Here is a 12,946-nt window from a genome sequence, read left to right as displayed (position 1 = left end):
CCAGAACAGCCTGCTCTCTCTCTCTCCCTCTCTCTCTCTCTTTCTCCCCTTCTTTCTCTCTCTCTCTCTCGCTTTTGAGGATCTTACAGTCGCTCCCTGTGTCGTCTATCAACCTGACACCGGCGGCTCGCTCGACAACTCCGCATACACGATTTGATTTTGTAAAGTCGGGAGGGCGAGAGAAGACGGGATCTCGGCGAGGTTTTAGAGGTCGGCCCCCGAAAACACAAACAATATCTGATCGAACGCTGCGAAAACGAGAGGATGAAATTCAGAAACAAACGGACTTGATTTGAGGAACACGATTAACGGCTTTTAAACGATGGGACTTTGTTGTTAATAGTTCTTGTTTGTGTCTTTATGTCAGTCGGGATGTTCGGTTTGGCGTTGCACAGCCTAAATGACGCCTGTAATGAAGAAAAAGTTTATTGATGTACTGTGGAGCACAGAAAATAATGCATTCCGTGAAGACAAGCAAGTGGCATAGTACTCTCCACCAGAAAAAGGTTACGCAGTGCACCTTTAAGAACACACTATAGTATAAGCTCTATAACCCTGCCAGAATATCCGAATATCGATACTGACTGATGTATTTAAAGTATGCCGTATTTTCCGGACTATAAGTCGCACCTTTTTTCATTGTTTTGGCCGGGGTGCGACTTATACTTATATTTATACTCATATCCTTATACTCCAGAGTGATTTATATGTGATATGATTTGATATTTTCACACTTGCAACTGCATTTCATACTCAAGTGCGACTGATATATGTTTTTTTCTTCCCTATTATGCATTTTTAGGCTGGTGCGACTTATAGTCTGGAAAATACGGTAATTTCTCAAGCAAAAATATAGATACTTTAAAAAAATCTGTTTCAGTTTGATACATTTTTTATATATTTTCATTTATTTTTCAGTTCATCAATAACATTAGCCTTTACGCGCAAAATGATTTGTTGTTCAAAGCATTTTAACACAAAACTCAATATCGATAACACAATACTTGCCATCGTATTACTTCATATTAATGGTATCTCCCAAGCGGGGCAGTTACGGTATCAAAATTTGTCAAAAAAGTCGTCGCAAAAAGAAAACGCACTCAGAAAACACATGGATGTTTCAGAAACCCTCCCATAAAACCCCCTCGTTAGCACCGCGCCCGGACAATAGCGGAAGGCGGCGGCGGCGGCGGAGGAGGAGGCGGCCCGAGCGAGATGGGATTACCACCGGTGTGCGTTAGCGGCGCTGCCCTTCTCCTCCCCGACAATGGACCGGCCAAATCGCCACTTAACAAAAGCTAATTTCTCACTTGGTTAGCCTGGGAGGGATTAGGGGGCCCGAGTGTTGTCGCAATCCCTGTCTGCTGAGGAGTGAGGGATAGAAGCATGTTCGGAGAGGATTTAAACCTCAATTACAAGGGGCCGGGGCGGGCTTTTGTGCTGCGCCGCATAAGCGAAAGGTGCCCGCTTTTGACGGGGGGAAACTGCCGGCCGACCCCGCACGCCGGTTTGTGCGCGGGGCAGCGGAGGGTGGCATAGCTTGACAAATACATGTTGATCCCCTTGTTTAGGGCGGTTTAAGTCCCTGGCGCTTTCGACGGTGCTCGGGCTCCACGCGACGCCGCCGGACAACGGGGAATGAGGAAGTTGAAAAAAGGCGTTATTTGACTAATACGAGCGAGGCTAATCCCGAAGCTAGCTGCTCCTTTGTGACGCTCAGAGAGGTTCTTTCCTGTTCTTTTCCCGTAAGATAATTAGCAGGTCAAATGGGTCACGTTGCCCAAAAATTCAAAGCATTTTTAGCACCTTTTTGCCGTTAAAATTGGACGTTTTGTGTCGAGCTGTTGCTAATTGATATTCGGAACGTGCGCGTTGTTCATCAAACACGTTGGAGTTTTCTCTACAAAGCAAAGTTTGATTTGGGATAACTTTTAATGCAAACATTGGAAAAAAGAATGTTTTCAAACGTCTAATGAATTGTAATTAACGTGAGCGATAAAGAAGAAACACACGGATGCGTTTCAGTGAAAGAGATGAAGCTGGAACTATTTTAATCCGCCAACGCTTTGAACAATGTTGATTATTTTTAGCCCGTCTAATTTCAAAAACAGTACATTGAAAGGTGTTTGTTTGAATGTGTTTTTGTCTCAGTTGTTTATAGTTTTTAGGAAATTTGTTCTTTCAGCTCATTTCACATTATCTCCTTTATTTGAATTTTCAAAGTTCTACACTATTTCACTTTATACCGACAAAAATGTGACTATAATACCCGATTTTTTAAATATTTTTTCAAACTCCTTTTTTAAACCACATTTGCACGCACTCCGTCTTCAAAACCATTTTTTTATTGTCAAAAGTATTAAAAACCAGATACTAATCTAAAACTCATTTGAAGTATCGATACTGAAATTGTTTACATAAACTGAATGAAATTTTACAGTTTTCGAATGTTCTAGAGCTTTATCAGAACTTGTAAAAGCCCATTCAGTAAAATAAATGAATAACAGTTATTATTTACGGTCTATTATTAAAAAAATATGAATAAGAGTGCAATCAGACCTATTCCTTAGTTTTGAAATTGAGTTTTAACACATTTTGACTCACTTTCAACCGCTTTTTGTTCATACTTTGTTGAAATTTGACAGTTTTTGAATGTTCTAGAGCTTATTTAGAACTTGTAAAAGCCTATTCAGTAAAATAAACACATAACAGTTATTATTTACAGTCTATTATTAAAAAAACGATGAAAAAGAGTGCAATCAGACCTATACCTTAGTTTTGAAATTGAGTTTTAACACATTTTTACTCACTTTCAACCACTTTTCGATGAATTTTTCAATTTTTGAATGTTTTAGAGCTTTATTAGAACTTGTAAAAGCCCATTCAGTAAAATAAACAAAAAACAGTTATTATTTACAGCCTTTATCGAGCCTATTCCTAACTTTTAACACTTTGTACACACTTTCAACCTCTTTTCGTCCGCTTTTTTGAACATTTCCCACACGTTCTTCCGCACATTTCAGGCGTCGGATCCCGAGGCCTTCAGGGTCCGGCGTCGGGGTAAAGGGAGCGGTACGAATCCACCCCCCCCCCCCACCCCCCGCCCCACGAACGCCAAAAAACCCCTTTCGCCGGTATCAAAGCGTTCGCCTGACTCCCGCTGACACCCCTGAATTATTCACTTAGAGGAAAAGATAAACAAGGCTCGCTAGCAACAGTTGTTCTATTGATTTCTTTTGCCTAACATCAGAGATAACAAAAAGGGGGCCGGAGGAAAGGAGCTAGCGCCGTCTTGCATCGTGTTTTTTCCCTTGTAAATAAATCAATAACGTGCGTAGTTGTTGGGGTTTTTCTCTCCCTCCCGTTTGTCCCGTTTCCCACCGAACATAATACATTTAAATGACGGCTACTTTGTTATTAGCTAGTTAGAGAAAGCGTCTGTATGGATCGGAGGGGCTTCCCATGCGGCGACGACGCTTTCTACCTGTTGTCTGGGCTAAAATTGCCCGTTGCCGGGGTAATTTAGCATGCACGGCGAGGTTGGGGGGCTCGCCAAGTAAACAATGCTGGCTGCGGGCCAACGCCGGCGGTGATTAGAAACAGCAGACTCCGGTGCGGGTTTTTTTTTAGTTTTTTTTTTTACGTCCGCGCTTTGTCCAATGAGCGGCGACGGGAAAGGCGCCTTCCTCCCGGCGGGTTACCGTGGGTTACCGCGAACGGAGGACCCGCCGGATTCCAGCGCGAGCGATCGATGGCGGGGACGCGATTGGCGAGCGGGGACGTCGAGGGGGTCCGGTTGTGGCGCTGGTCCGGGGATAATTGTAAGAAGTGTTTGTTCAAGCTGGATTTTGATGCCACAATAAAAATAATAATAATAATAATAATAATAATACAAAAAAAATGTAAATGAAAAAAAATATATACAACAAGATAAAAATTTAAAAATGAAATAAAATAAAAAATAACAATAAAATAAATAAATAATAATAATAATAATAATACGCTCTTTTTGTTGACAATATTTCACCAAAAACAATATTATCTTCTTTGTGTTTCCATGTGGTCTTAAAGTCGTTCTAAAACAGTTCAGGAAATGTCAAATTTTGTCCTATTCATGCTTTGTCTTTACGTTTTTGAGTGTTGATTCTTATTAAAATGAGTTTTGATACTCGTTAAGTATTGTTTAGTGTCTGATTTTGTATACTTTTTAGGCCATTTCAGGAGCAAATATAATCTCTACAAATGCTTTTTATCTGGTCGTTTATGTCACACAAACTTGACTTTATCACTCAGGAAGTTTGATTTCGTAAAACCTGTCACAGACTTGAAGAATGTTAACGTGTTTTCGAGCGATTCAAGGATTTTATGTCGTCAAATAGTTGTTTCTTCTCACAATAATCAAAAGTCTGACCATATCACACACGATCATACAGTACTCTATTGGATTTGAAATTATTTTTTTAGTCTAAGCCTACGAAGTCGCTTTTCTCCAGACATTTCTGCTATTTAACGGTTTTATCTTGACAATAAAACGTTGAAGCACGGTCAGAACACGTCACACGATCGGATTTCTATAGTATCACGAGCCTCCTTTTTTTGGTTCACGCTTGGTCCTGATTTGGCCTCAATTCAGTCGAGCCATAAACCTGATTTGGTCCTCTTTTTGTCCCGGTTTAGGTCCATTTTTGTGGTAAACGAAGAATTGTCCATTTTTTCGTCCATTTCATTTGCTCCTTTGTCTGTTTTTGCCTCTCACTCTCCAAAGACTTCAAACCTCCAGAGAATCCACCGATGTTTCCCACATTTTAAAGTCATCCGGACACATATTGAACACTTATTCACACCAAACATCTTTTCTTTGGTCGGTATTGACAGCTTTTGGTTGGATTTCTGTGGATTTTTGTGGATTTCTGTGGATTTCCGTGGCTTTCGGGGCAGTTAGACCCTTCGTAGACTCGGCGAAAGCGTCTAGACAAAGCAAATGTAGCTGTGAGCCTTGACCTAAATGACCACTTCTCGAACGCAATGAGCAGCGGAGCAGACGGAGCTGACCACCGCGCAAATCGGAGTATATTTAGAAGCGTCCGGATAAAAGACAAAACTAACAACGATCCGCGTCGAGAGAAAGAGCGATGATTACACGGGTTTTCAACGGCGGCTTCTTGTTTTCCGCTTACCTCAGAGATCCGATCGTAATCTGATTTCTGCGGCGATCCGATGATTCCAATGTCCCGTGAACAGTTTGATCTGATTTCTTCTCTGATCGTTGACACTTTTACGGGCTTTGACGTGGGGAAAAACACGACGTGGCAAAGACAAAAACGATAAAGAAAATGTTAAAGATTGAACTCATGTGAACACACAGCAAACGCCTGATCTAGTTATTGGGATTCCTTTGTTATTTGATGTTTTCTGGCCATGTAAACGTAGCAGATGAAACATTACTTGGATGCACAGATGTAGGAGTGAATGGGTTTCTTGGTGGAAAAAGATTTCAGTGGTCATTTATCAGTCAAAAGGCCAGCAAAGGATTCTTAATAACGTTGATCTGCGAAAAGCTACGTTGTTCGAGTGGATTTGCATTTTAAAAACATCATTTTAGAACGTTTTTTCCCCTACTTACTACAAAATCCAAGTAGTTTAATCCTTCACTTGAACTCAAGATCTAGAACCGTGTTTTCTTTGGGTCTTTTTTGTCTCTAAACTTTGTCTCACACTCTTACTAACTCTGGTTTTAGTTAAATAAATGGGTCTATTAGTGGTAAATTGTCCATTACTGCCATTCTATGTTCTTGTTTTAATGTTATTTAAGACCAAAATCCTACAAAAAACCTCTGATAACATGAAATTTCACCTTTGTTTAAAATTTGAAACTCTTCCAAGTCATAATTTCCCCGTATTTAACGTCCTTTTTCAATTGACAACATCGTTTTTTGAGTTCAATCGACCCAAAGAAACGCGACTCAGCCCGAGAAGCGACCGACGTTCTTACGGAATTGAATGATCGGGACCGTAAACTCTTCCTTAACCCAGCGACAAACCCTTCGAGCGCACGCCGCCGCGGGCCAAGTTCTGGAAAACATCACGGAGTTATAAACGCCAAAGAGGTAGAGGCGATATAACGGAGGGGGTTAAGTGGTGGACAGGAGGAACTAGACCAACTGGAAAAAGCTCTTTGTCACGGCGACGTTTGGCAGTAAAGCGGAGCGAGAGAGCGAACTTGAAAGTGGTGCGCGGCCATCGCTCACTGGAGGAACGGCCGCCAAGCGCAACAAAGATGTGAGGGTGGGTGGGCGGGCGGGCGGGCGAGGGAAGAAGAAGAAGAAGACGAAGAAGAAGAAGAATGCTTTTAAACAAATCTCCGCCGGGCTTAAGTGAACTGAAGGAGTTTGGCTCCAAAGTTGGGTCGGACGAACGTCGGCGACTTTTTCCCCCCTCGATGTTTTCGGAGCGTGACGTGTCATAAAATTTAATTGTATGCATTGGTTTGTAGTGGAGCGACGCCCGAGCGTAAAACAAAAGCTAAATAAAATTGCGTTTTGAACTCTGTTGTTGGGATTCGAAGCCTGTGGCTCCAAACGCGTCACATCGTTACAAATGTCGGGGTAAAATCGTTGGATAAAACAGGGATAAAGTGCTGTAAAAGTGCATCTGTCCCTCCTCTCTTCAAGTCTCTCTTTCTCACCCTCCCCATGTCTGTCTCTCTGCTCCCCTCTCTCTCCCAGCACTCCTTTCCTCTCCTCCTTCTTCCCCCTCTCTGTCTCATCTACACCGTCATCTCACTCTTCCCTCCTTCCCTTCTTCCTCCCTTCCTTTTCCCTTATTTCTCTCCCCTCGCACCCTCCATGCTTTCTCTCCACTCTCATCTCCTCCTTCTCTTCCACTCCTCTCTTTCTTCTCTTCCTTCATTCCTTTCATTCTCCCTCCCCCTTTCTTTCTCTCCTTTCTCGCTGTCTCACACCCTATCCTCTCTCTTCCCCCGTTGTTCTTCCTCTCCTCTTTCTGCTCTCTCTCTCTCCTCTACACCTTGCTCTCCTCTTCTTTCTCTCCCTCCTTCACCCTTATGCTTTCTCTCTCTTTCTCTCACACACACACTACCCCTTGCTCTTCTCTCTCTTTCTCACTCAACTCTACTTTCTTCACTCTTTTCCCTCCCTCCTCTCTCTCTCTCTATCTGTCTCCTCTACACCTTGCCTAAATCTTTTTTCTCTCCCTCCTTCACCCTTATAGTTTATCTCACTCTCTCACTACCCCTCCCTCCTCTCTCTCTCTCTCTCTCTCGCAACTCTACTTTCTTCACTCTTCCCCCCTCTCTCTCACTACTCCTTCTCTCTCTCTCTCTCTCTCTCTCTCTCTCTCTCTCTCTCTCAACTCTACTTTCTTCACTCTTCCCCCCCTCTCTCTCACTACTCCTTCTCTCTCTCTCTCTCTCTCTCTCTCAACTCTACTTTCTTCACTCTTCCCCCCTCTCTCTCACTACTCCTTCTCTCTCTCTCTCTCTCTCTCTCTCAACTCTACTTTCTTCACTCTTTCCTCCTCTCTCTCTCACTACTCCTTGTCTCCCTCTCTCTCCTTTACACCTTCTTCTTCTCTTCTTCCTCCCTCTCTATCGCATCCTCTTGCTCATTTCCCACTAACTCTTCTCACCTTCTCTTCTTCTATATCCCCCTCTCCCTTCCTCCTTCCCTCCCTCCCTCCCTCTCTCCGTGTGATGTATGGAGTTGGACAAATGAAAACAGATTGCAGTGGTTATGGGACCAGGCCTGTTTCCAGTTATTGAGGAGACAGAAGGAGAGCTGCTCCTCTGCTGCACTCATAAAAGAACTGGAGGCTTTCGAAACACAAAAGACACTGTTGTTGTGGCCGCGAAAAAAACAACACAACAACCACACACTTTATCCCGCAAACTCTGATGCCATTTTGTGGGCCACTATTTACTGTTTCATCGCTCCGTCTTTACCAAGGAGGAACATATCGATCCAAACTTGCCTCTAGCCCAAAACTAAACAGACCAATGACGCAGCTGTTAGACGTTAAATTGCGCGTCTATTTTTCTTCTAGAATTGGCCACAAGGAGTCACAAACTGAGATTATTGTCATCCGATGAACAATATCGGATTGAAATCATCGCCAATTAAGTCTCTGGGATTGGAATATAAGGATTTTATCTTGATATAATTTGCTATTTCAATTGAGATTATGTAAATTAAGACATACTGTTGCATTCATACATTAATTTCCTTACAAAAATTGAATTGTTGTATTTTCTGGACTATAATTCGCACTGGAGTATAAGTCGCACCGGAGTATATGTCGCACCAGCCAAAAAAATGCATAATAGAGAAGAAAAAAAACATATATGAGTCTAAATGAGTCTAAATATAAGTATTAGTCCCACCCCGACCGAAACTATGAAAAAAGGTGCGACTTATAATCCGGTAAATACGGAGAGAGAAAGTGTTTTAACCAATCTAAAGAGAGAAATGTACCAGCATTTCAAATTCCACTGGCAACAAACGATAATTCCATAACGATACGGGCGAAATAAATCAACCGCGACTGCACTTTTTCGACCCGCGCTCCGTCCCTCCATCGCGCCGCTCCCCGTCTCTTGACCTTATAAGGTTCTCCTCCGTGTCCCGTCCCGTTCTCTCTCCCTCCCTCCCTCCCTCCCTCCCTCTCCCCACGTTCACTCCATCCATTGCCCCGCACTCGCCTTCGTCTGGTCTGGATCTCCTCTCCCCCTTCCTCCCCTCACCATTTCCATCCCCGGCGCTGAGTCTCCCCTGCCATTCCCGCGTAAACAAAACCGTAGTCTGACCATAACACTCCGGCGTCCCTCTCGTCCTTCTCGTCCCGCTCGTCCTCCTCCCTTTTCCTCTCGCTTCTCGGGTTAGCGAAGGTGACGAACTCGAAAAGGACTCGTGCCGTCGGAGGTTACGTTTACGAGCAACGGCGTGGGAGAGGGAAAAGGTGGAGTTGATGGCGGGGCAAAGAGTCAAATTTACGGAGGAGATATTTAACAGTGTGCGTGGGGCAGGGGCGAAGGTGACTGTAAAGGCAATATTTGAGAAGATTTTTTGAAAGGAATATTGCAACGGAAATCCTGAATTGTTGCGCTTTGCTGTTGTTTGTTGGCAGTTGAAGCCACACTCGGAGTTGTTCCGAAAGATCGCTTCTTCTGTCAGATTTAGACTTAAAAACTGCTGGTGAATTTTTCACTTTCAATTTTTTAACCACGAGAAAAGATTCAAAACTGTCTCTGGATTTTGCAATATGTATTTTCATAGTTTAAAAAAGGCAAAACGAAAGAAATCACCTTTTAAAATTTTACACGGTTGAATTTGAATGTTTTTTTGTATGAATTTAATGATTTTTTTTTGTTTGTTTTTTCAGTTTCACAATCACACACTGTAAAAATCTCCCCAAAAATTTGCTGAAATTATTATATATTTTTTTTAAACATGTAAAAAAAATCTGGAATACAAATAAATGCGATGAAACAAATGATCTTTCTTATGACAAATCTCTTTTTCAAGCTTTAATTTCACGTGACGTTGTGTCCTTGGGCAAGACACTTCGCCCATGCTGCCTGTATATTGTGTTAATTTGTATTTATCTTTAAAAGAGCATTACAGCTAAATAAAAACACACCAAATTGTCTCTTAAAATCATCGCTGTACATAAACCAAAAATAAAAAAATATAAAACGACTTTACTCTGTATCATGACCACGTTTTACCCGTCTCCAATCTCAATTTGAACCTTTGAACCTCAGAATATCGTGCTAAACGTGAAACAAACATAATATAATAAAGGGAAAGAAAGATATTTTGCCAGGCAGCTGCTCTTGTCTGCTGTAACACGTCTTATTCCAATAGAAAAAGGTACATCTTCTGGGTTTTTTTTGTGTTGTTTTTTCGCGCTCGAGTTCCAGGAGACTCCCTCTTGGCAGCGCTCGATTTGGACGAAGATTTATACGAAGGGAAGAGAGAAAGAGAGAGAGAGAGAGGGTTTGGACGGGTGAGGCGACGGGGAGACGTGAGGAGGAAAGAGAAGGGGAGAGATCCAAAAAACCGAAAAAGAAAAAGCGTTGGAATCATGGCACGGTCTTTCTATTGTGGCTACAGAGGCCGAGCCAAGCCTTCACCTGACAACATGTCGATGACGGGAGAGGGGGAGATGAAAGCGAAGGGAAAGAGGGGGACGGAGAGAGAAAAGGAGAGAGAGAGAGAGAGCGGGGAAGCCTCATCACGCTTTCTGCCGCTGGAAAATACCACCTTTCCACCTCACGACTTTGCCAAATGTTCCGATTGCTCGAATTTTGCAAATTTCTTTCAAATCTTTAAAATAACATTGTATCAGCTGATGATTCGTGGCAGGATTTTTGCTCAAAAAATTTTTTAAAGTGGCTTTTTCTGAGTGTTTCTTACGCGCTTAATTTTTTGTCGAGATTTTTGACATTTTTGGACCGAAAAACGTGTGTAATTATGAAGTGTAGTGTACATTTTTATACTTTTCGATCACCCGATTTTGTGTTTTTGTATAACTTCTGTCACATTTTGACGTGTTGTTACAGAAAATATAAAGATACACGATAATACTTTATGCAGACTTGAAAAATAAAACAAATGCAAACAATTGTAAGGTTAAAAAACACGCGTTACATTAAAATGAACGATTGTTACTGTCGCTAACAATTCACCGAAGGTATTCATTCACTGCATAAACATTCGCTAAAGTGCCTTCGAAGTGTAAACGTAGACACGATAAATACACACGAGCCACAAAAGTATTGTTACTATGTTGTGTTTGTACTTTATGTTTAAAGTCAAATGTGAATCATGAATCAGCATTATTATAACATTCATTCTCTCTCTCACTTTGAGGGTTTATCTCATCACAAGATTCAGATTCAACTGTTTTTTAAAATTATTATTGCGATACAGATATTTAACACTAGTTTCTTTGCGTCTTGATGTTTTTGATAAACCTATTAATTTTTCTGCTGATCGGCTTCATGACTGTAACACAAATAGTTTAGCCTCAGGGACGAGTAAAAGCAATTCTGACTCCGAACCTGATCTGCAAGTCATTTTTTGTGAGGGAAAAGTTAAATTTACCACTATTTGAGAAGGCGCAATTATCTGTAATCATTTATCTCGAAACTAGTAACAGCCAGTTTAACAATCCTGTGCTATTTCATGACAAAAACGCAGCAGAACCCGTTTATGTTGTCCCCTCTGTGTCCTCGCTCACCCTCCCCTTCACACAGCATGCATGACCACTGTCCCTCTGTATACCCAGGTGCTCTCTTGTGTGTTTATATCTAGGATTAGGCGGACCGCTGACAGGACGAGCCCCCTTCTTCTCCAAACCACCACCACCTCACCCCTCTCGCACTCCCCAGTGGTCCGGGCCCCTGTTTGGGATTAGCCGGTATGCTCTGGCACCCTCCTCTGGTAATCCCCTCCTAATTTGTTAACAGGGGCACACACAATAACTGTTTTGGACCACATTGCTTCCCTTTTTCTTTGTCTTGCTTTGTTTTTACATCATTTTGCTTCTTTGCTGTCGACCCGCACTGTATTTCCCGCGCTAACTCTTAATTTAGCTAATGATCAGCAGCTAAACCCCCGTGTTAGATGATGACGTGTCAGAAATCCCACCGCTAGCTCCGCGTCTCGTCGGGTAAACACACTACCTGGCGCAGCGCTAATCCTTTGTTGGCACGTTAGCGCGCGGAGAAGATGGCGCGCTAATGCTAAAGTTCAACACACGCTGCGATGAAAAGGAGCGGCTCGGCTTGGAAGCGTTCCAAGGAAGAGTGTCGGAAAGGGACAAGCTATCGGCGGAGAGGCAGTGAAAACGAGCGGCGGCGACGTTTACCTGTATAAAGCTGTCAACGGCGACGTGCGATAAACGATAATATTGCACTCTATGCGCTGTAAAGACGCTCTTTTCTAAATGAACAATTCAATAGGGAAATAGCACGATGATACGCTTCAGTAGAACTTCATCATATTTCATCCTCTGCAACTTAAAGGTTCACTATGTAACTTTTCCATATTTAGCCTACACATGTTACACAGGTTTAATACAGGTCAAATTCCCGTTAAGTTTCAATGGGATTGTTAAGTGTGACAAACTGACACAAACGGCAGAAAAAGGGACTTTGTCTGAGCTTCGAGATTAATTTAAAACATATTAGGAAACTGAAGCTGTTTCACACTCAATAATGTCGGCGGATTTAAAAAAAAATAATAATAATAATAATAATTTGTTCTTAAGCATTTTTTTATTTTTAGGCCCAGAATATGATGATAATAAGATAAGATAAGATAAGATATTCCTTTATTGTCCCACAAGGGGAAATTTCATGGTTGCAACGCATGAAGATACAGAGGAAAAGAACAGATCACTTATAGGAAGTCTGAAAAACACTCTCAGTAGAAGAACTCTTATAAACAAAAACTCCCATAGACAAAACCTCCCATTTCCCAACAAGGGATGGAGGGGAAAAAATAATAAAGATAAAAATAAATAAATACATAAATACCATTGCATGTGATCACGACAGTAATTGCACATATAGGTAATATAATATAATATAAGTCTAAGTATATTCTCTTGAGGAAAACAGGATATTGCTGATTGTTCCTGCAGTTTTCACTCTTTAAAAACAACCCCGTGTGTACATTAAAAGTGAACCATGCAACTTTTCTAATGTTCCGCAGTATGGCTTTTAACGCTTCGGGCTTGCATTTATTCTACTACAACCAAAACATACAAAGAAAAACACGCATTCTTACTAAGAGTGGGCTTGTCTCCGCAGATCTCATTTATAAAGCATGCGTACGTACAAAAATGTTGCGTACAAGTTTTTACGTTAAGTTTGTGATCTATAAAAAGACAGAAATTAGTCAAAAATGGTCCAAAAACACCA

The 12,946-nt window shown here is 41.8% G+C and overlaps 1 protein-coding gene across 3 annotated transcripts in view; it reads left to right on the top strand.

Moving 5' to 3' along the window:
* bcl11ba (BCL11 transcription factor B a) overlaps positions 1-12,946 on the top strand; it is a 52,748-nt gene that overhangs the window by 20,441 nt on the left and 19,361 nt on the right. Inside the window, exon 2 of one of the 3 annotated variants that reach the window (XM_072457142.1) lies at positions 11,334-11,462. The exons of 1 other annotated variant lie outside the window; for it this stretch is intronic. In XM_072457142.1, coding sequence (XP_072313243.1) covers positions 11,334-11,462 — 129 coding nt within the window. Of the gene's footprint in view, positions 1-11,331; positions 11,463-12,946 lie in introns of those variants that run through there. One more of the 3 variants, XM_072457144.1, reaches the window with a different exon arrangement.

The sequence above is a fragment of the Eucyclogobius newberryi genome, unplaced genomic scaffold (assembly GCF_026437365.1).
Source record: "Eucyclogobius newberryi isolate DKJ021-1_F unplaced genomic scaffold, fEucNew1.0.hap1 SCAF_21, whole genome shotgun sequence".
Classification (NCBI taxonomy): domain Eukaryota; kingdom Metazoa; phylum Chordata; class Actinopteri; order Gobiiformes; family Gobiidae; genus Eucyclogobius; species Eucyclogobius newberryi.
This window is presented reverse-complemented; position numbering and strand designations above follow the sequence as displayed.